This window comes from Neoarthrinium moseri, assembly GCF_022829205.1.
Source record: "Neoarthrinium moseri strain CBS 164.80 chromosome Unknown scaffold33_Wmoseri_CBS_16480, whole genome shotgun sequence".
Lineage (NCBI taxonomy): Eukaryota > Fungi > Ascomycota > Sordariomycetes > Amphisphaeriales > Apiosporaceae > Neoarthrinium > Neoarthrinium moseri.
The window spans coordinates 199757-222250 of record NW_026055147.1 but is presented as its reverse complement, the minus strand read 5'-3'; the positions used below and the strand labels follow the sequence as shown (position 1 = coordinate 222250).

The following is a 22494-nucleotide window of genomic DNA, read 5'->3' as shown; positions in this document are numbered from 1 at the left end:
GTTGCACGTCTCCAGTCAATCCCGAGGCCAGCAACTGACTAGGTGCCTTAGGTACGTCGGTCAACTATCCAGGCAGGCAGCAGGGAGAGGGCGCATAGAATGCGAAGAGACCTGTATGTGTGTGTTTCTGTGAATATGTGTAGCGACCTAATATATGTATGCGGCAAAGGGTACCTGCGCACGCGACAAATTGATTGATTAATCCAGTCCCAAGGAAGCAATGATGATGTACCGCCCGACTCTGACGGGAGGTTTATCACGCTGAGCCGACTCTCTGGGATGTTATACTTCCTACAGGCCTGGCTAGGCCCAGGTAGCCTGGAGGTCAGCAAGCGGTGCGTCTATCGAACGGGCACCAAGGCAAGACAACACTCGGGTGCCTGGGCGGCTTTGCTTTGTTTTGATTTCGATCACGTCTACAAGGCGGTTCAGTAGTAGTACCCAGATCTATATGTGGAGAGGACATCACGACAGAGGCTCCCAAGACACAATTAAAAACCAAACATGAGGATCAGCTGAAGTCTACAATCTAGGTGCTGGTTTCCGTGAGGCTCCACCATGTTTCTCTCGGTTTGCGGTTTGCCCTGCCTCCAGGCCCCGGAAGGCAGACATGGACTGACTGACCCTGGCCTCCAGTGCATTAGTAGTTACGTGCTGTGAGCAAGCAGCCTTGGGCTCTAAAAACCCGCCTGGTCGGGCCTTTTGATTCAGGACAGCCTGGTCAGAGCCGGGCCAAAAAAAATCACGGCGATCCTTGGGCTGCTGTTGTCCGGAATGCGCCGTGGCCGCCAGTCTTCCAGTTCGCGCCTTTGACATCATGTCCCACGCGGTTGTCTGCCTGAGCAGCCGCCGGGGTACAGTACCGTACAAGCACAGCAGAGGGCCGGTCAAAGAGTGGCCGCACCGCTTATTAATGGGCATGGGTTTTCCTCAACGTGGGATGGCCCGAATCCCGATGGGCAATCTGACAGCCTTGGAACCTGGGGAAGCCATGGTTGGGGAAGGCGAAGGCGGCAACAGCTGGCCCGTGAGCTGGCCCAAGTGCGAGCTTCTTTTCCAATCCATGACGGACGGCGGCACTCCCCTGGTTGGTTGGTCACTAACAAGAGCATCTCGAGAATTGCAAACTGCTTTGTCGCATCTTTCACACAATGAGGACGACTGGTCTCGTGCAGACCCAGGTCTTGCCCTATGATCGTTTCCTCTGCGTCTCTCTTCTGATGTCTGTGTAGGCCCCTCACCATTTGGGCTGCTGTCGCAGGGTTATTGGAAAATTTCTTTCCATAATGACCTCTGTTTCGAACAGTCCAGCCAGCCGGGCTACTGAAGATCTGACCCGAAAGGAGTAAGCCGCTGCATAAGTGATGCAGGCATCCTCTCAACGGCCAAGCCTCGCCCTTCGCTCCACGTTGCTTTTGCGTTACATACAACGGGCAACACCGTAGCATCGAGGCACTTTTGTAATTTTCTATTAAAACCACATGTATACTAATGCTAGTTCTTGACTTTCCCCTAAACAAAAAGGCACCAATTCAGGCTTCAGATAACCTTTTATTATGTCGATTTGGGTGATGTTTGCTCTTGTCATCCTAGGGTGTTGACCGCCAAGGTGCTTACCAATAGTTAGCAGGTGGAGCTGACCGAGTGCTCGGTACTCCCCGGCTACGCTATCAAGTAATTGTACTTGTACAACTGATAGCCGCTTTCACGTTTGTGAAAATTATAGGAGAGCCCTTGATAGCATTACTGCGGGAGATCTTGGCAGCGTAGGCACAAGTAGCTTGAAGAACCACAGAATCACAGTGAGTGCTAGAATCTGAAAGTTAATCTATCACAAGCTCATTTTTGATATATATATATTCATGTACGCTCTGTTAAGTGGCCGAAAGACGGGTCCCACCAGATGTGACGAGGGAAATGCATACTCATACCACATTGTGAAGACGCAACATTCTACGGATACTGCAACAGACCGAGTCTCCAAGCCATCTTACGACATCTATAGTAAGCGACGTATCAAGTATCCGAGCCCGTTTTTCTTGAACCCCGCAGCCTAGTACAGGAGGGTGCAGTCTACCTGCCGTCTATATAAACACGGGGAAACTCCCCGTCGAGCTCCCAAACAACTCGCCACCAGGCGTAGGCTCAGGTACGACGTCCTCCCAGCTGTCATCGGCCTCCGTACACTCGCCCCTGGTCGACTTGTCCAACTTTCTATGTACATTGGTCCTCGAGGCAGGACCGCCGCTCCTTGACTCATTCGGCCGGTCGGCCAGCGGCATCCTCGTCGGCGTTTCTGGTAGGGGTCTCGGCTCGGGATACGGCCAGGCAGGCTCCGGGTGCGACATCAGGGCCTTGAAGCTGTTGAGAGCCTGCTGCTCTCGCGCCCGGCTCATGCGCAAACGCTCCTCGCGCGATAAGGCGTTTCTTCTCTTACTCACAGTTGACGGACTGGACTCATTTGTCGCACCGGGATTCATCTTTCTCTTGCTCTTAATCGGCGTCGTAGGGACGGGGCCTGAGGAGATAGACGACAGTTGAGGCTGCCTTGATGACGGACCTGGTGTTGCTATACCATCCACATTTGGCCTGGGCCATCGGTCTGGCGACATCAAGTCTTCAGACTCCCGGTCGTTGCTGATGATATCTTGATAAGCAATTCCTAACGAGTTTCTAGCAGTCGGTTTCGCGGGTGAATCTCTTTCACGGTACTTGGCGGTGTCGCTGGCTAGCGTAAGGGGTGGTTGTGCCAACTCATCTGGAGAAGGCTCCGGAGGAGTACCTGTTACTACTCCAAAGTTCTTCGGTGATCTTACGACTGAGCCCCCTCCGAACAGAGGGCTAGACTCGTGCACCCTTCTGCTGCCATGTCGCCCGTCGCCAGGACGGCTTGGGATGTGGACCACAGTCGGCCGGGAAATGATATTCGCCGTGACAGGGTCTTCAAACGCCCCTGCAGTCAAGAAACTCGTTCTGGTTGTTTGATCGGTGGAGTTGCTTTGATCAGTCTTTCGCTTGTATTCTTCAAGTAGTCGGCTGGGGCTTCCCCGCTTCCATGCATTGGACACTCTCCTATTCCTGCCGTGAAGCACTGAGCCCCCCGTAGGCTGTATACCTAAACCCTGAATCATCGAAGATGATGCACTAGGGCATATTGGCGACATCTTGTCCAATTCATCATCTGACCCGCTGCTGTTTCCACCAGCGATGTACGCAACCTCGGGCGTAGCTTGAATGCTGAATGGTTCTTGAGCCATAGGGACGCTCAGAGCTGGAGACTTTCGCAGGGTTTCGCCATTTGCTGCGCTCAATCTGCCCATCACCAGCGCAGGCATTGCGCCTTGGATACCATTACCCTCCGTGGCAATACTAGTGTCCGACAGAAGGCTTCCTTCGTCTGGCTGTGTGCCGGGTGACAGGCTTGGAGATGCTGGAAAGGGCTGTGCATGGGCTTTTGTTGTTGCTTTCGCCGGTCTTATTCTAGCCAATTTCAAGGGCATCACGTAGAGATTCAGGTTGTTCCTGAGGCTCAGGTTTGAAATTCCGGACCCCTTTGACCTGGAAGATGTTGCTGCCGCCCCAATACTCCCACTTCGAGAAGCCGCTTCCCGATACCGGGACCCCATATCAAACAATCCGTGCAGAGCGGCCCCTTCGAGGCTGCTGGCGTCGTGTTTTACGAAAGTGCCCGGAATAGGTGCTGAAACTTCGATAACATGATTATGATCACGATTCCTACGACGCCTTCGGAAGCAGAAAAGTGATACGATTAGTATGATGAATACGAGGAAAAGGGGCAGGAGAATCGCCAAGAGTAGCGTGTCATTGGGCGTTTTTTGGGTGTCCAGATCCTTGGGGAGTTGGGAAGGCGGACTATCTGTTCGTATCGAGGTTGGAGCCGTTGGGATTCTGGACAGTGATCTTGGCTGGGCTGCGGTGATATGGATCAATAGGCGGCGAGACTCTGTCTCCTGCGTCGTTTTTGATGTTGCCTTCAGGTTTACTTCAGCGTCTAAAGCCGAAGACGAGGTTGGGGCGGTCCCCAACAAAGCCAATCTGGAGGCATCAAAGTGTACCCAAGATGTTTTTGGGCCACTGTAAATTTTCAACTCAACATCCGACGAGTTCCACAGGTAGGGCTTGATATCGACCAACACCTCAGTCCCAGCAGAGACGTTCAAGGGATGTATATCCGAGCGAAATATCTCCGTGTCTATGTCTATTACCAAAGTGACTTTGACCTCATTTGAGAATTTGTCGACGATGATTACTGTAACATTTGAAGTGCTATCAGACTGCGTCGGCATTCCACTAAGCTCCCATGTTCTGTCGTCGAAATTGAGCCATAGGGGAAGGTTGTTCGTCGATATAGAGCTTATATTCGTTGCAGCAACGGGTCTACCGTCGAGCTTGATGATCTGGGTGAGATTGCTGTATCGGAATGCGTTCCCTCTTCTGGCTTGTAAGATTACCACAGGGGAGTCAACCGTCAATTCGCTAACGCTGATAATAATAGAGAATGGTATTAACACAGAGCTGAAGCCGACGACGTCCGATGCTATGAGCTTCAAGTCAAACTTCTGGGGTGGTTGAAGCAATGACTCGAAAGCAGGTGCATTCCCAGAAAAAGATAGACTATTGGGGTCGAATAAAAGCCAAGATGGAAGCGGTGTGTTGTCTCTAGAGACCCCGTAATACTCCAAGTCAGTTTCGCCGAAGGTTCTGGGATCGAATGTCAACCTGAATTGTTCCGACGGCTTGACGGAGAGTGAGGATGGGCCTGAAGAACGCCCAAACTTTGTGATCTGTTCCGAGAGAGGAATCGTAACCTCTGGTGTCGGGTTTCTGGATACCACCAAAGTTGCATTAACAGTGGTGGAACCTGACTGATCTTCGGCCAATATACTGATCGGTATTCCTACTACTTCTCCTGAAGGAATATCTTGATCTTCTGGCGTTCCAAACAGCCGCCGATCGCTGCTATCGATGGAGAGCCAAGAAGGAGGATCCACCAGCGTATACGATATCGGGTCCGGGGATGAGAAGGTCAGAGGAGAGAAGACGAAGGAGAAAGGCCGGGAAATGCGTGCCACTGGAGGCAGCTGGGAGTTAATAGGGAAGTAGTCGACCGGCGCAGACCTAATCAGCTGAGTACATGATAAGATGATGGACAATAGCACCCATCCTGCTACCATCGTGAGGTTAAGAATCGCATATAATCGCGTATAAGAGAGCCGGCGCAGAGTGCGCAATAGAGTTCAGTGGACGGATAACATGCTATACACAGCAAAAGTCGTTATGGTAGGATGACAGGATATAGTGACTAGATCTGGGCAAGAAAGGTTGTGGTTGAAGAGCTGGTTGCTCTCAAGCTCACCATTGCACAGAATACTTACATCACAGTCTGCCTGCCCTTTCATGCGTAGAGCCACTGCAGATTGCAAAACGCGTAGAGTGGCTGGGCAGAGGCCCATCGCGGGCCACATGCGCGTAATTCATCGTAGGAATTTCGATGTCTTGCCACGCGAAGATATGGCATTGCTCAAAGTATGGGGTTGGTGGAGGATCAGATTCCTCGGAGGCATCCAGGCTACGTAAAACTCCCCCGAGGGATCGTATCAAATTGCCAAAGACCCAAATGGGGCCTCAGGATGTGTGTAGAACAAGGAACAGGCATGGTGGTTCGATATTACGACGAGGAAAGATGAGGGAGACGGGCAAGCTGTGAATGGCATCTTGAATCGATAGGCGGGAGCTTGTTGCACTAGCCCTCGCCCTTTCGGGCGAGATAAGATCCAGTCGAATTTGACAGGCGCACTAACCAGTTCTTGACGATGCAGCTTCACTCACCAACAGCACCACTTCCATTTTTTTTCTCCAATCCCCGTCTTCTGGCATATTATTAAGCACCCATTCACATACCTTTACCCTCCACTCAGCCGAAGGAAATACAATGGCTGGCAGCCGATCTCCTACTCCAGAGTTTTCGCCTCTGGCAGTCGGCGTCGATCTTGCCCCTCTGCCCGCATACAAAGCAGCGGCCACGGCTGGTTTCGACTTTGATGGCCACCTTGCAAAACCTCTGCGGCTACACGAGGACTTGACTTCTGGCTGTGGTGGGCAGACATGGCCGGCGGGTATGGTCCTGGCGAAGCACATGCTCCGTTACCACCAAAAGGATCTGCGCGAGTCAAGAATGTGGGTTTGTCAACTGCCCGATGCGTTGTCACCGTACCATGGCAGACGTCTAGCCCTTGAATCCTTTCGCTGATGGTACGTTCCCCAACAGTCTAGAGCTCGGTGCCGGCGGCGGGCTTGTCGGCCTAGCGGTCGCCAGCGGCTGCGAGCTCGAAAACCCGCTCTATATTACCGACCAGCTGGAGATGTTCTCGCTGATGGGACACAACATCGAATTGAACGAGCTTCAGGGTCGCGTCAAGGCTGCAATTCTGAACTGGTAAGTAGCAATTCCCGAGGTCTCGTACCGCTCAAAGATGCAGCAAGGGCGTGGCCATCTCTGCCGCGTGGTTGCAGAGGCTCTGACAAGTAGCGGGGTTCTAGGGGAGAGGCGCTTGCGCAGGAGATCGTAGACTTCCAACCAGATGTCATTCTGGCTGCCGACTGTGTGTACTTTGAGCCAGCCTTCCCTCTGCTCATGACGACGCTTTCCGATCTCCTGTCTCTGTGCCCGTCGGCAACAATCTACTTCTGTTTCAAGAAGAGACGCCGCGCCGACATGCAGTTCCTCAAAAAGGCGCAGAAGGCGTTCGATGTGGCTGAAGTCCACGATGAGGACCGCCCAGTATTCAGTCGACAAGGGCTATTTCTGTACAGCTTCAGGAGTAAGACAACGAACCGCACTGGTTCTCAAATAGGGTGAGGCTGTTTAGACAAATCAAGATGCAGCGTTTCGCACATTCCTCGCTCCCACACCTCTCCCTGGGCTGCATGTAAGACGTGCCCCCTTACCGCTCATGTTCCGGTCTGCTCCAATGCTTTTTTAGCTGGCTACATTGCAAGCGCCAACCACGACATGTATCTCCATAAATACTACCTACCACCGGCGAGAATGTTGTGCGTGCATAGCTGCATGTGTCTGCGTCTCGGAGAATAATGTTCTGTACCAAGTCCCCAAGTACGTAATTTACAGTAACTAACCCTCTGGAAGATGACTGCCGAGAGATCTTGCTGATCTCCGTGAGCGGACCCTGCCACGTCCCGTCAACGTGGGGCCCCCAAGTCAACTATTGAACATACCTACATACATTCAGGCATGGGAGCCAGCCTACGTTTCTCCTCACCCAAGAAGCTGGGCTTCTCGTAGACAAATACCGCAGGCGCACATATGTTGAAGGCTATAGGCTATCGCAGCACCCCGACACCAGCCCATCGTTCGAGCCATGGCCGCATCATCTTTGAGCTAGTAGGTAATCCAGCGCTGGCACCACCATTTGGACCGCACGGTGACTGGCCCGCTGGCTGCCTCCATTGCCACCACATGCCTACCGTAGCGTAGCGGCGTAGCTGGGCTCTGGGACATGTTGGTGGTTAGTGGAGTTGCAAGATTTTCCAGCGCTCCTCGAGGAGTCAGCCCATGTTGCATCTGAAGGCGCCATCATCCGCGGACATGAGCTGCTAATGCAAGCTAGGATGGAGCGTCCGGATGTCGTGGACGGTCGGGAGGGCTTTTCGAGGGATCGCCAGGCACATATACCCCTGCATTAAGCTTATCCCAGGGATCTGGATGGGGTGATTGGCTGCTCGATATAGCGCTGGCGGTGCCTTGCAGCTCTAGGGCCACCGGCTGGCCTTGCAAGCCCGGGATACGCCCAAGTACCCCCCCTGCTCCCCATTCGACCACGAGAGACGCAAGTTGCGATGTGCCCTCACTCCGGCCTCGTTGCGACCCAGGTACGGGTTGCCCCGTTTTCCAGCAGGCGCAGCACCCCCGTCGCCCATCGTCCGAGCCCCTCGTTGTCCAATTAGGGAAGAAAGCGAGCCAGTTTGGCCTGGGTGTTTTGTTTCCGCATCGTCCAGACCTTGCTCAGTTCGTCCTAGACTAGATTTGCTTTGTCCCTCCCTCCCTCAACCCCCCTGCCATTGCCCCAGAGGTAATAAAGGCCCCGGCAGTCCTTTCTTCTCGATCTCGCGGCCTCTCTCAGTTGTGATCTTCACGAACTACACATTCATTTCCACGAGCAGTGCTCACTGTATACATTCATTTTCCAAAAGCTGCTGATCACGTTCATTCGCACCGAACGCAGTGCGACGCCATCTACTCGGTTCTACACCGCACGCATGATCTAGGACTCACACAATTTCGCATACCAACATACCCAACACGACTCCCGGCTGGTCCTCTGAGCATTTTATCTTGCTTTTGCAACCGCAGATACCCTCACCGCAAAAATGAAGTCCGCAATCATCGCTGCCGCTGCGCTGGCCACTGTTGCCATGGCCCAACCCCACGGTCCCCATCGCCGCCACCACCACGAGAAGCGCGAGCTTGTCGTCGAATGGGAGACAGTTTACGAGACCGTCACCGTCGAAATTGACGAGTCCGCTACCAACACCTACTTTCCCGCTGCCAAGACCGAGGCCGCTTCTGCCTCCGGCTCTCCTGGACAGTTCTTCCAGGCTGGCACCAGCACCACCTCGGTTGCTGCACCACCCACTTCCACTGCTGAGCCTGTGGTTGAGCCCACCACCTACCAGGCTCCCGCCCCTGAGCCAACCACCAGCACGACTCCTGTAGCTGAGCCTTCAACTACTTACGCAGCGCCCCCAGTTGAGTCTACCACTACTGCTGCTGCACCCGCTCCGACTACGACCGCTGGCTCTGGTGGCAGCTCCGGTAGCGCAAAGAGTGGTAAGATGACCTACTACACAGTCGGCCTTGGCTCTTGCGGCTGGGACGACGCCGGTGATGACGATACCATGAACATCGTCGCCATGGGCGCCGGTGTCTGGGATGCCATCAGTTCGCTTACTAGCTACGGCCTCAACCAACCCGCCCACCCTCTGTGTGGCCAAGAGATCACCATTACAGCCGCTAACGGCAAGAGCACTACTGGCATCATTCGTGACAAGTGCCCTGGCTGCCCTACGCCAGACAGCATTGATGTGTCGGAGAAGATCTTCCTCGACCTCATGGGCTCGACTACTGCCGGTGTTGTTGATGTTACTTGGTCCTACAACAGCTTCAGTGGCTAAGCCATCTTGCCTATAGCACCGGAAGCCACTTGTCTGGATTTTGCAGATACCAGCTAGTGGTCCTGTCAGCATTGTTTTAACGTAAAATAAAACCGGCGTTTACGGACTGACAATTGGGCCATGTGGATAAGACTTAAGCTTCTGCCCTTGGATGCGTGGGAAGGGAAAAAAAACCTTGGTGCGGCCACAAGAGCCCGCAAGGCTACCTCGTCGTTTGGACGGGAATGATAGAATTCAATTCTAATGTATATACTTTGGTGGTCCATAGCAATGGAATGTCACAGCAATCATCTACGGATCTGGTCACATGGTTGGCGGTGAGACGATCAAACGCACCAACGCTCGCTACTTCAAAATTCCTCGCCCAACGGGCCGGTGCAGGCATTATAGGTCTCTGCGTTTCGTCTCCCATCTTGTGCCTGCGCATAGTCATATACCAAGGTCAACTCTAGAGCTATATTGCGGCACTAGTCATATTTACATCCACCTTGATGATCACTCATGTGAAAGTATATTGGCACAGCATCGCTTAGATTAAAGAGGATGAAACCATGAATTAGAATTAACAGCGCATTTTGGTCATTGCCCTATTTGAGCATCTATTGCCGCCCTGGTCAGACTTTTTCGAAGGATTCGATCAACTGAGTAAGGGCTTGGATGCTATCTGCGAGACGTCGTCCCCCAAAGGGTGACATATGGCTCCCAGCAATCTCCCTCACAACCCAGTCCTTCTTGAGACCGCCAATCATGGCATACTGGGCCTCCTTGGGCACCTCATCGTCTTGCGTCGTAACGATGTAGCCCAGTTTCCCCGTAAATGCGTCGTCCTCTGCGGCCGGCGGCAGCTGGGGTGTCTCGAAGGCCAGGGACGCATGTGGCCTGCAAGCCGCCCCCCGAGACTCTGCTTCGCCTGGAGGATAGTCGCTGCCAAACATGCGCGCGGGTTTCTCCGGCAGTGTAAGCCCGGCCTTGAGGGTATCTCGTAGGATCCAGGGTGCTAGCCCGCCGCCCGTCATGCCGACGCAGCTCACGCCCTCCGAGACCACGAATGCGGAGACATATATGAGCCCGACTATTCCGCCCGGCAGGCCCGCATCCAGTCTCTCGGTTGTCGAGAGTCCCTTAGCGGCCGCCGCTCCGGGCATGCTGCCATAGCTGTGCAGTACAAGGACTACATATTTCCCTTCATCAAGCAAGGGGACTAGCGCCTCTCGAATCGCAGTCGTATCCTTTGCGATATCTGTGGTAGACGGGTCCTCCGGGTCCAAGGACGGGTAGCCGATCCCGAGGCCCGGGTATCCAGCTTCCTTGAGTGCTGACAGATAATCATCATATGCACCGAGAGGTAGCCAGGCGCCCGGGATGACAGCAATTGTTGGCTTTTGGTTTGGCATCGTTACTTTATGGATTTGCTTCTAAGCTTACGTGTTATATGCTGGTAGCAATCATGGGTCCTACTGTTCATGGTTCCTGCAATGGTACAAAAATTGGTACTTGGAGAAGCCTACCCCACTTATAAGACCACTGGGTCATTAAGCAAGTAAGCGGAAGTGTAGCTCAGGACAGAGAGCTCTACGATTGGTTCGAAGACGTAGTGCTGACTACGACGCTTTGAAGTATCAGATGCGCCGGGCTACAAATAGCACAGGACTAAGTTTTACTTACAAGTCCTCTTGAAGGGGTGTATCCTAACTCCGCCATTGCTCTTTTTTTTTCCTGCTTCGTATGGAGAGAGACGTTCAAGTTTAAAAACAGCTTCCGTCATCATGATCGTTACCAAGTCCCTTATATAGCTAAGAACATGCATCTCACACTTGTTAGTGTAATCAGATTTACAAAACATAAGAATCAAAGATACTAGAGATAATCAGGGACCACAGTCGGCCCAGCTGGCTTCCGTCGATACCATGGACAAAACCACCTTCTCCACCTGGACAATGGCTGCGTTGGCCCCTTGGTTTCCTGCGTAGCAGCTTCTGCGGCCAGAAACTGTTGCCATCGCTGCAGTTTGAATTGTCTGATCCTGAGAATTTCCCTGCCCAGATGCGGAAATATCCTTTCAAGATTCTCCCCAGATTCCGCTGACGTTTCCATGAACGTTGTCTCGGCTTGGAACGCGGCTGCCACCTTGCTGCCATCCGCCCATGGTATCTCTCTCTCATCGTCTTCGCAATCTGACTTATTGCCGAGCAACAGGAGACCATAATCCGAGACCCCTACCGTATCTCGCACCAGCTCATAGATGCCCTTTACCAGTTGCAGAGAATCACGGTTCTTGATATCGTACATCAACACCGCGGCTTCGGTGACGTCTATAGCATGCGAGAGTTGTGGGTCGCTAAGTAAGTCTCTCGATGGGTATTCGAGGGCTTCGACTGTGTAATATAATCCATCAACTTGGATCTGATGCCGGCAGCTGGTCTCTAAGTGGTCGTCACGTTTTACGGGTGCACTAGGCAGATCATCCGTCCGAAACTACACACGGTTAGTCTGCCAAAGAACCAAAGCAAGTACGTCTCAGTTTCACCTTTGAGATCACCGCTGATTTCCCGCAGCCCTTCGCGCCGACTACCAAGATCTTGAACTCCCCCACGGATTGCTTCTTCACCTCCTCTGGCTGGGGTGTCACCGAGAGGCTTGGCGCGGATGCATTGAAAGACAGTAGTGCCTTCAAGTACTGTGTTTCCTCGTTTGACCATATCGGGTCGCCCGACATGACTGCGAGCTCTGCAGGTGGTGGTGATTTGCGAAAAGAGCAATAGACTATGCACTGGCGGAGTCCAGACTCTTGACTACGCGGTTAGCCATGGAGTGGATGAATAAATGACGTGATTGTGCCAGATTGCTTCGTGTAGAGCAGCATAGGTCACCTATATGTAACGCGGTTTGATGCTGAGACAACGTCGTACTCGGCTGTATTTTGGCAAAATAGGACGGCCCCTTTGTGCATCCGCCTCGGACCCGGCACCACCGTTTTAAGACTTGCGAACGCCATGCGGCCATCTCCAGTCCAGGCCAGATGGCTACTGCTGGATAGTTTTGTCTGTGTTCAGTGAGTTTCTCGAGCTAAGGTGGTGTTGTTTGATGCGCAGCTGGCGGACGACGGCCGATCTTCATGGTAGCCAATGAGTGGTATCATCCCGAATGGCTTTCGGCACTGGTGTCAATTCTGACGTACACAATAGCTCTTAGTAACCAGCAAAATATTCAATCATATCGCTGTCGCGACTAGAGAAGCGATATGCGGGAGGACGTTGCGATGCCCCTTTGCCAAACGCTTCCGATGTGCTATAGAAGTACTTTGAAGCCGACTAATTAGTGGCAACCCATTCATCACAGATAGCAGCCCACTTGGCGCTCCTGATAAGCAACCGTCTATAATTGGTCGATAACGTTAGCTTTCTCATGGCTGGAAGAAATTCAACCGTCACTCATTCTCAATGTCTTTCTTGAACGAATGTGACTACGGTGGATATGCAGCACAATCCGGTTAATAAGAATTATAAGCCGATTTACTCTTCTAAATGTTTGTATCAACATGTTTACGAATCCTAGCAAGCACCAGCTCGGGTCTTTCAGCATGAACGCCGTGATTTGCACCTTCTACCGTGAACAGCTCTGCCCTCGGGATTCTCGAGGCGATCAACTTCGAGTTATCTAGTTTGAAAGGCAAAACACGGTCAGTGGTTTGACTCGGGCATTTGTTATATGCGAATCCTCTTACCTGGTGGACAGATCCAGTCTCTGTCACCGACAATCACAAGTGTCTTTGCTGTGATTTCCGATAAGCGATCTGTGTAGTCGAAGTATTTCTCTTCCTCAGAGTAAAGATCATCTGCAATGACCCAGAGTCAGCCACAACTGTCAACTAACCTACACATTCAAGGCAAACATACTGTGTGATTCTGCATTATAGACAGTATCGAGGGCTTTTCGAAGACCAGTATCTGGGTCCTGGTTCTCATCGTATAGGGGCAGCATGGCGAAGTACACAAGTTGGAACTCTATATCGCTCTCGAATGCGCCAAACACTTTGCTCCTAAGCATATGGGCAGAAAAGCTCGGGACTCGGTGTATTCTCTCTTCGAGGGTCTTGATCGCCCCCTCTTCGTCTGTGAAGATGATGAGAACGAATATAGATCAGGCATGGTTTCGTGATGGAGAACCTACGATGATGCGATGGAGCTGTGCCCCTCAGGATCAGGTACGAGACGTGAGCCGCGTACTTGATCGCATAATGTTGAGCAAGGAAGCCCCCAAAGCTTCCACCACAAATGATGACTTGTTTGTCGCCGGCGAAGTGTTTTCTGAGGCCTTCAATATCATCGACGATCTGTTCGAACGTGTATGGCTTGGTATGGCTGCTTTGTCCATGGCCTCTGTAGTCAAATGATAAAACACGCAGCTGGTCGCTTAACTGGCTATAGATTCTGAAATCGGATCTATGATCTCCTGTGCTTGGGTTGTAAGCCACAGGTCTCTACGCATGACTATTGGACATACCAAAGCCTCGTCCGCCATGAAGTGTTATCATGAGAGGGGCATTTTCGCTACCCGCGATGCGGTAAGCAAGTCGAGCATTATTTACCTCGACGAAGTCCACCATGGTGCCCGTCAACGGATCAGCCTTTCTCTTCGTCTGCTTCTTGCCTTTCTCCCTACTTTCTCTTTCTATTCGCTTTCCCTTTTCCTTTAGGATGGAGGACTAAGATAGAAGGCGTCGTAATAAGCTGTATCTTATCCGGCAACGCTTCGGGCATTGCCCGACAGAGTTTCTGCTTTCTCGATAGTTAGGAGGCAAAGTCGGCGCTGGCCCGATCAAAAACCACCAATATCATTGCTAGCGCGTGGGTGTCGCGCGACGCCCGACTCAGTTGCCTTACCGTTGCAATGACTAGGGGGGACAAATGGTAAAGCAACGACCCAGAAAAAATTGTTATCATCAAGCCCCAAGATGGCGCCATTGATGAGATAGTTGCTATACTCATTATAATTCTGATTTAAGAACTTTGCGTTTGCATCCGTCGTTCCCACGAAGGAGTCAATCGTGCAGAGGGGCCTCTTTTGTGACTGCTTGTCTTCCGACCACGCTACCGTACGGCAACCGACCTCGCCATGGCCCACCTGGACAGCAACGCGGCGAATGCCATCAAGGCCGTAGACCCGGACACAATTCACGTCCGGGACCACGATGGAGGGTCCGCCTCTTCCGAGAAAGACGCAGGCGTGGTTTCGAAGACTACAACTCCACAACAGCCGGAGCCGGCCAGATGGTTCCACTGGCACGAACCCGGCACGTCAGCGGAGGAGAAGAAGCTCATCTTCAAGCTGGATTGGTTCCTCTTGAGCTTCAGCTGTTTGATGTACTTCGTGAAGCAGGTAAGCAAGACTGAGATCGATAGACCTCGCCTTGCCAAAGTGATCTGACCCAGCTGTCTAGCTGGACCAAAATAACATCGCCAATGCATATGTCTCTGGCATGTCTGAGGAGCTCGGTTTTGGTCCTGGAGATGAGCTTTCCTGGATGAATACGTACTTCAACATCGGTGTCATTATCGGCGGATCCTTCGCGAACCTGGTCATCACCGTCGTTCGCCCACGCTTCTGGCTTTCCGGGTGCCTCTTCACCTGGTCACTATTCGTGCTGTTCCTGTTCAAGTGCCAAAACGCACACCAGTTCTACGTACTGCGTTTCTTCATCGGCCTTTTTGAGTCGGCTGCCTGGCCTGGTGTCATGTACTGCATTGGGTCTTGGTATCGCAAGAGCGAGCTTGCTCGTCGTTCTGGCCTTTTTGTCATGAGCGGTGTCCTAGGTCAGATGTTCTCTGGCTACCTCCAATCCGCCCTTTACTCGGGAATGGAAGGCAGGGGCGGAATATCCGCTTGGAGGTGGCTCTTCATCTTTGACTTTATCATCGCTGTTCCTGTCGTGGTCTATGGCTTGGTAAGCGTTCTTTTTCCCTTTATTATGTCACGATAAGACCTACCTGGCTAACATTCACAAAAGATCTGCTTCCCTGACACGCCCCACACAACCAAAGCATTCTACTTCAATGAATGGGAGAGGCGACGAGCCTGTGAACGCATCGATGAAGAGGGCCGCAAGCCTGTCGGCAAATTGAACCTTAGCGTCATCCGCCGAATCTTTGGATCGTGGCAGGTTTATGCCTTTACAGCTGCCTACTGCTTCTGGACCTTGACATGCGGCTCGTACATCATCCAGTACTTTACCCTATATTTGAAATCGACGAAGATGTACACTGTCCCGGAGATCAATAACATCCCGACGTCCGTGGGCGCTGTCAACTTTGTCTTCATGGTGGCAACCGGATTCATTGCGGACAAGATCGGCCGCCGTGGGCCAGTGTGCTTTGCAGTCGGATGCCTCCTGACATTTGACTACGCCGTGCTAACTGTGTGGAATGTTTCGCACTCCTTTCGACTGGCTGTCTTCATCCTGGTAGGATGTTATGGGTGCTATACACCCCTCTTGGCCGGTTGGGCCAATGAGGCTTGTGGAGGGGACCAACAAAAGAGAGCATTTGTTTTGGGCTTCATGGTTTCTGTTGGCCAGGCAGTCGTGATTCCTTTCCAGCAGCTTCAGATGCCGAGTAGCCAAGCGCCGACCTTCAAGCAGACACACGGATGGGCGAGCTCCTTGGCAATGGTTGCTGCGTTAACACTTTGGACCGGCATCGGCTTGCCATTACTACAAAAATGGAGGGGATCGCAAGTCAAAGTGTCTAACGTAGAGGAGAGTGAAGACTAAGATATCAACTAGTCAATGAACTATAATAGCATTACCACAAGGAAGATCATTCAGTCCCTGACGCTGTGTTTCTGAAGGCCGTTCGCGTGCTTCTTGGATTCGTGTGACTTGCCCAATTGACCAAAGCCTTGTGCTGCGATCACGTTATTGGAGTTGGTTCAAACATATTTTCGCCCTTGAAGACCTAAGCCCCTATATCTGGCTACTCATGACGTAGCCTCCTCCATGATGCGGAGCTCTACGTCGAAGTGAATCAAACCACGCCGTGAGTTGGGTTGAATTGGTTTCTCTAACTGACATGCACTCCACTACCAGTCCGATCCCGGCTGAGGATAGCCACTCTCGTGTGTTATTGACCGCATCACGAAATCAATTGTCCGGATGAGCTCAGTAGACTTACTGCTAAGACAGTGCTATAACGGTTACAATTACGTGATCGACAACCCCGATGATGAGAGTCCGAAAGGAAGCCATTTACTGTTGTAAATTCAAGTATGAATGAAATGCCCCGGATTCGGTGGGCCACCGGTAGCAGCTGGACGCTCTAGGGCTGTAAAGGACGATACGCTAAGTGTTTTAGACAGTCGTCGATTGCCCGTTAGCCCTGAGGTTGTCTGCACCATCTTTCAATCAGTAACACATGCAGGTGCTCATGTATAAAACCTATATTTGAACAAGCCTGTGTGGTCTTTGTCAGGGACGTCACTTGCAGCAGTCGTCTATTAATAGAGAAGGCCCCCGTGCACTCATTGGCCAGATTACCAATTTAGAGTTGCTAGGAACCTCCAGGGCTGCCTCTAAGCGCCCAAGTCTCCACAGTTCTTGTAAGCTATTGGGTCTGAAAGTGGAGGCCGTCCGCTCAGTTGGAGCGCTGTAGTCACGGTGTTTGGCTCCAGTGCAAATAGTCCCCCAGAAGCCAGCTGCGTGAGCGAGGCCAAGAAGAACGAATCTCAGCCCCCCCGATGCACGGAGAATAACCGCGTTGGCGGTTCCCACTTTGAAGCCGTCGCGTAGCGCCTCTGAAGAAGCGGGATGTTGGATCGCTCATCCCCTGTCACTCCTGGGGGCTCGCAATCCTTGGTTTTGGAGAGGGTGACTTACCGAGCGTTTCTTGCACTGCCTCGGTGAGCCGAGTAGGGAGCCGTCCTCCGGATCGTTGTTAACTCCAGTCGAACCTCTGGATACTTAATTTCTTCAAATCCACTGACCTGGAAACTGAAGACCTGGCGGTTGTGAGCCTGTAATTGCGCGACGGGACTTAAGCCCGACGGACTTCTGTACTTGTGTCTTGCTAAGTTCAGCCGCACTGCTCCTGGCCGATCCTTCTGGGTTCCTCAAACAACGTGACCTTGGCTGCGTCACCTCGGTATCCCTTTCTGTCCACGCTGTTCGGAAATAGAGTCTCGAGCTCTTGAGTCGGTCAAAACCGTTCTTCGGCGAGGAGAGGCCTTTGCGCGGACCAGTGTTCTTGCACCCGGATTTCAGCTGGACAATCTGTTTCAGTTTTGCGCCATATTGAGTGGTGTCTAGAGGAGGACGAGGCATCCTCTTGCCTCCATGATTTCGTCGCTCGTTTCTCGCCAATACATTTGAGATGGTGCTTTTCAGCTCGACGACATGATGCTACGGCAGCTATGGCATATCAAGACTATTCACGGAATGCGCCATGGGATGCGACTAGGAATGATCGAAACACTTTGCATAGAGACTCGCCCATGTCGAACAACCCGTACGAAAGGACTGCTCCGGCGAGACTCCACGGTAGAGAGTCTCTCGTATCGCTCGACTCAAACTACAGGTCGCAGCGCTTAGGCCCTGCCGCCGAGAATGATGAGCATGTCTACTCTGGGGCTTCCACATGGTCGGGGCAAGTTAGTTCCGCGGGAGGTTATGCGCCGGTATCAGCTACATCCAGCCCCAGTAAGGATCGGAAGCAACCTCGTCGTGCATGGTCGCAAGACGCAATGACGGATGATGAGTCTTACGATATGTCCCTGCTCAAATCGGCTGCTCCCTTCGGCACTAGCAGATATGCTGCGGTGCCTGAAGAGGAGCCAGCCGAGCCCATCTTCGATCTGTCTACATTTTCTGGGCCTATGAGCGCCCAAGACCACGAGTTCATCAAGAAGCTCCAGGAGCAGGAGGCCAATGGAAAGCTCACGGGCGGTTTGGGGGCTGGGATAGGACCGGACACAAGAATGAACACCGATGAACTGCTGGCCACCAGTCCGACACTGAGTCGTTCTTTCTCATTCGCCCGAGCACTTTCAACCAAGAGGAATTCAACTATGGGAAAGGCAGGGATCAAAGGTCTCGGACAGACCGCGGCCAACAAGACCGGAGAAGTGATCGAACTCATCATAGAAGAACCCTCTGAGATCGACCTGAGTAACATGACCGGACCAGCTCCTATCGGTCTCGGACCCGAGATGCGTCGCTCAACTTTCCCCAGGTCGGAAACCAAAACGGAGGTCTTCTACCCGCAACCAAACTGGAAGCCCTTTTCGATGCGATGGCCCTATCTGATAAGTCTTATAGTTCTATCACTTGGCCTGGCTATTGGCCAAGAACTACTCTACCAACAGTCGGCATCTGCACCACTCATGAAGTTCCAGAAACCGGAAGATATCAAGCCCTTCGACTACTTTGTCCTGAAATTTCTACCTACCATTGTAACCGTCACTTTCGGTGTTTTATGGTCGATCACGGACGTCGAGGTCAAGCGCTTTGAAGCATTTTACCAGATGTCGAAGGACGGTGGTGCGCTGGCAGCGGAATCGATCAACATCGACTACATTACTCTACTCAACTTCAAGAGGCCCTTCCATGCCATTAAACGGAAGCACTACGCGGTTGCCGTATCTTCCATAACGAGCATCCTGGCAGTCTCTCTAGTGCCGACTCTGGGCTCGGCTGCCATAGTTCTGGGGCCAGATAGGGCAACCCGGCACGCAAATCTCGACGTGGAGAAGACAATCACCATCAACCCGGCCTTGTCTCGCCTCTTGACAACAACGTTCGTGACCATCGCCGTTCTAGGCATGGTCCTGTTCTATCAGCTTGAGAGGCGGCGTTCCGGATTAGCAGGAGACGTGAAGGGCATCGCCGGGCTCGCCTCCATGGCGGTTGTAAGCCACATCATGACGGACTTCAAGGACATGGATGTCGCAAAACCACAGGACATCCACTACAAGCTGAGGAATCACCGATACGTACTACGAAACTCCTCACTAGCTCCAGACGAGGCTTCACCAATGACAAGACAGGAGCAGGACAAGTACCGCGAGGCGCATTTACCTGAAAATCCCCATCCGCTGATGCTGCGGGCCGAGGGCGGGATACCTTTCATCCTCGGCATATTGCTCTTTCTCGGCTTCATCCCCCTGTTCTTGTTCACGCCCGCGAGTGAGCTTACGGACAAGGCCCCATGGGTTGTGACGGCGCTCGCGGTCTGCATCAAGCTCGCCTGGGGCAGTCTGGACACGGGCATTCGCATGATGGAGCCATACTATATCTTGTCGAAACGACATGCACCCTCCAAGACTCTCACATTAGACTACACGGCCATGCCGTTCGCCTGGGTGGCCTTCCGCGCCATGTTGAACAAGCACTGGGTCGTCTGTCTCGTCGGCTTCGGCACGGTGCTCTCGGAATTCTTGACCATCTTCGTGACTTCGCTCGCAACGGTCGACGGCAAAGACTTCATCGACCAGATCCGCCACGCGCAAGACGACGCCTCCAAAGGTTCCACGACGGACGCGCCGAACCGAGACTTCAACTCGGGCCAGGAAACGGTGCTCTCCTTCGCCATCACGCTGGTGTTCACCGTGTTCATCCTGCTGTACATGTTCGTGGTGGCGGCGACGGTGTTTGCGCGCCGGCGCCACCCGTTCCTGCCGCGGCAGCCCAACACGATCGCCAGCGTGCTGGCCTTCATGCACCAGAGCAAGATGCTGTACGACTTCGTGGGCACGGCCAAGTTCACCAACGCCCAGATGGTCGGCAGGCTCGAGGACATCGGCAAGACGTACGGGCTGGGTTGGTTCGAGGGCCGCGACGGGCTGACGCACTGCGGCGTCGACGAGGAGGAGCTGACGGGCAACTACAAGCACGGCATCGACTACTCCAAGGGCAACAAGCCGTGGGATCGCGAGTGGCAGTTGTTTTGAGACTCATGCTCCGTAGAGCGCCTAGATCTTGCTGTGGCATGCCTGTTGTCTTATTTGGGTGGAAACACTACATTCTTGGAAGAGTTTCTGACATCGAGTAATGGCTTGCCAGGGGCGTTCGAATACAATCAAGCATAAGGATCGGCGTCAACTGATATTCGAGCTATATGCTGGCCCGGGAATAGCACTATAAATGGCGATATACGGCGGCACTAAACATCAATGTATATATTCCTATCGCTTCTGGAAGTATTGGTGTGTGACCAATGCACTCGAATGGGTATTCAAGGAATGGCTGGATATTCCAGGTAGTCGTTGGGATGCAGATAGACTTTCATCTTGGTGTTGCTCGATCCAGTCGCACAGATCACCAGTAGCATGTTGTTTGTAGAATAGCGGAGTAGAGTATAATGAATCGCCTACCAATGATAGTGTCCCTTGGGATAGACCTGTGCCGCGCAAGGCGGTATAGAGCACTTGGTGGACTTGCAATAGCCAGGCGTGCTGTTTCAGACGCTTTCTGATAGACTTGGGCTTTCATCCTTCTGAGCAATTGAGTGTGATGGCCATTAGACGAAGTTGAAACTGCGAGGATCCGCATCCTTCAACGGCAGATAACGATCGTAGGGGTTTCGGTGCCGTACCTGCATTAGAGCTTACCCGGGTCCACTTTGGACGTGCATCGTCGAAGCGGGAGGATTGAGCCAACGGATCGGGCAGTCAGGATCTGGGAGAATCGAACTAGGCTTGCTCGGGGTTCTGAGGCAATCACGCAATTGGAGCATCGTCGATATGTTTCCAGTTCTGTAGCTAGATAAGCATGAAATCTGGAATGCCTAAGAGGCAATCATCATCTGGGATGAACGGGACGGCTGTCACGGCTGGACTAGACGAGATGTACCGTTGTACAGCTCAAACTGGCCCGCTAACTTAAGTTGTCTGCCAAACCAGCGTACGGATCCCGGAATGCCCGCTGCTGCCGATGTCGTGCTAGATCGCAAACAAGTGAGGCTGTGAGGTCTTGGGGCCATGAGCGTAGAGCCTCACCAAGAGAGAGACAACGTGAAACGATTGACTAGTCTCTGAGTAAGATTACGAGGGGAAGGTTAGAGGCGTGCATCACCATTCAACGGGTGCCCCTATTGTGGCTGCGGGATCCAGTATTTGTCCCCATTTATGGTCGTGGTCCCTTGGACGGACTGAGTGATGTGCGCGGGGGCAGTGCGGAGGTTTTGTTCTGTGGATGGTCTGAACGGTCGATGGACTGCCGGGTTCCCGCGAGATGCTGACACGATGCGATACGGGCTCAATAAGACAGAGATAAGGTTATGGTGTTTCGCGAATTTCGGGAACCAGAGACGAGAAACAAGTTCCAGTCCCAAGAACTCTGGGTCTGGGTCCAGTGGGCCGTGGGCGTCGCTTGGTGACGAGTCCCAGCGAGGTCGCAATTACAGAACGGTGGGCGCGAGCGAGGCTGTGTACTGAGTTTGTAGGCGCGTCTCATTAGAGAGAGACTCGTAACAAGGGCCAATATTACGAACCGCCCAGCTGGAGCTGACGGAAGCAGAGAATACGCTCTCGCATCTTCGTATTTCATGTTCGTAGTCACTGTTTGTGTATTGCAGCTACGGACTTCCGGGCTTAGTGCCAAGACGATGCCCGACTTGGCCAACGCCATTTCGATGGTCAGCGTGGTCGAACGCCGGCTTACCTCATGGTGAGAAGAAACACGGAAGAGATCACGGCCTACTACTACTACACATCCTGACAGTCGCATACGCGGTGATTATTATTAGGAATGAATTACACCTGCTGCCGTTCGTGTTTGACATGAGACGAGGTTTCTGCCAGTCGATTTCACAAATTTGAGAAATGGGCCGGATTGATCGGATATGCTACGGCGCTGGTAGTCCGCTGGTGGCTGTGCAAGCCTGGAGAGTGTCTAGCGAACCCAGCTTGAAGTTTGAGTGGTCGAGCAGGGCAGATCATTGATCTGTTGGCCCCGGAGCCAAAACACGCCGTGTCGCAGAGCGATACCACAACAGATTGGCCTGGCTGCGGGACGATGTCATTACATGCCACAGCACAGCTGTCGAAGTTTTATCAGCGTGGCCTTGGTTTGGGGCTACGGCAATTGCTTGGGATGGCAGCAAAAGACTCTGGTGTTTGTGGATACAGATCGGCCTACTAGGTTAAGCGTGATGGCCTGCGAAGCCGCCAGAGACAGGACAGAGTCTGGGGAAAGCAGCACTGCATGCTTCTGATGCAGCCTGTGCATGGGTGGTGCGTCATCATCGTGTCCATTTGTGCATTTTCCTTGTTCGAGTGGGTGGCGGTCTTGTG

The 22494-nt window shown here is 52.7% G+C and overlaps 8 protein-coding genes across 8 annotated transcripts; 4 read left to right on the top strand and 4 right to left on the bottom strand.

The window, feature by feature from the left end:
- Positions 1-2084: 2084 nt before the first annotated feature.
- Positions 2085-5195, bottom strand: JN550_008124 (uncharacterized protein; the record flags this gene model as incomplete). Its single annotated transcript, XM_049320051.1, has 1 exon — positions 2085-5195. One exon carries the CDS (start codon positions 5193-5195, stop codon positions 2085-2087), a length of 3111 nt encoding a protein of 1036 aa, XP_049169911.1.
- A 758-nt stretch (positions 5196-5953) lies between these two features.
- Positions 5954-6880, top strand: JN550_008123 (uncharacterized protein; the record flags this gene model as incomplete). The annotated part of the gene is made up of 3 exons (XM_049320050.1): positions 5954-6198; positions 6290-6457; positions 6562-6880. 3 exons carry the CDS (start codon positions 5954-5956, stop codon positions 6878-6880), a joined length of 732 nt encoding a protein of 243 aa, XP_049169910.1.
- A 1529-nt stretch (positions 6881-8409) lies between these two features.
- On the top strand, positions 8410-9213 carry JN550_008122 (uncharacterized protein; the record flags this gene model as incomplete). Its single annotated transcript, XM_049320049.1, has 1 exon — positions 8410-9213. One exon carries the CDS (start codon positions 8410-8412, stop codon positions 9211-9213), a length of 804 nt encoding a protein of 267 aa, XP_049169909.1.
- A 614-nt stretch (positions 9214-9827) lies between these two features.
- JN550_008121 (uncharacterized protein) lies at positions 9828-10607 on the bottom strand (the record flags this gene model as incomplete). Its single annotated transcript, XM_049320048.1, has 1 exon — positions 9828-10607. The coding sequence occupies one exon, from the start codon at positions 10605-10607 to the stop codon at positions 9828-9830; it is 780 nt and encodes a 259-aa protein (XP_049169908.1).
- A 473-nt stretch (positions 10608-11080) lies between these two features.
- JN550_008120 (uncharacterized protein) lies at positions 11081-11929 on the bottom strand (the record flags this gene model as incomplete). Its single annotated transcript, XM_049320047.1, has 3 exons — positions 11081-11189; positions 11300-11688; positions 11741-11929. The coding sequence occupies 3 exons, from the start codon at positions 11927-11929 to the stop codon at positions 11081-11083; spliced, it is 687 nt and encodes a 228-aa protein (XP_049169907.1).
- Positions 11930-12733: 804 nt separating this feature from the next.
- On the bottom strand, positions 12734-13819 carry JN550_008119 (uncharacterized protein; the record flags this gene model as incomplete). Its single annotated transcript, XM_049320046.1, has 5 exons — positions 12734-12870; positions 12938-13048; positions 13110-13325; positions 13384-13665; positions 13717-13819. 5 exons carry the CDS (start codon positions 13817-13819, stop codon positions 12734-12736), a joined length of 849 nt encoding a protein of 282 aa, XP_049169906.1.
- A 509-nt stretch (positions 13820-14328) lies between these two features.
- Positions 14329-15982, top strand: JN550_008118 (uncharacterized protein; the record flags this gene model as incomplete). The annotated part of the gene is made up of 3 exons (XM_049320045.1): positions 14329-14592; positions 14654-15157; positions 15221-15982. 3 exons carry the CDS (start codon positions 14329-14331, stop codon positions 15980-15982), a joined length of 1530 nt encoding a protein of 509 aa, XP_049169905.1.
- A 1715-nt stretch (positions 15983-17697) lies between these two features.
- Positions 17698-20151, top strand: JN550_008117 (uncharacterized protein; the record flags this gene model as incomplete). Its single annotated transcript, XM_049320043.1, has 1 exon — positions 17698-20151. The coding sequence occupies one exon, from the start codon at positions 17698-17700 to the stop codon at positions 20149-20151; it is 2454 nt and encodes an 817-aa protein (XP_049169904.1).
- Positions 20152-22494: the final 2343 nt, after the last annotated feature.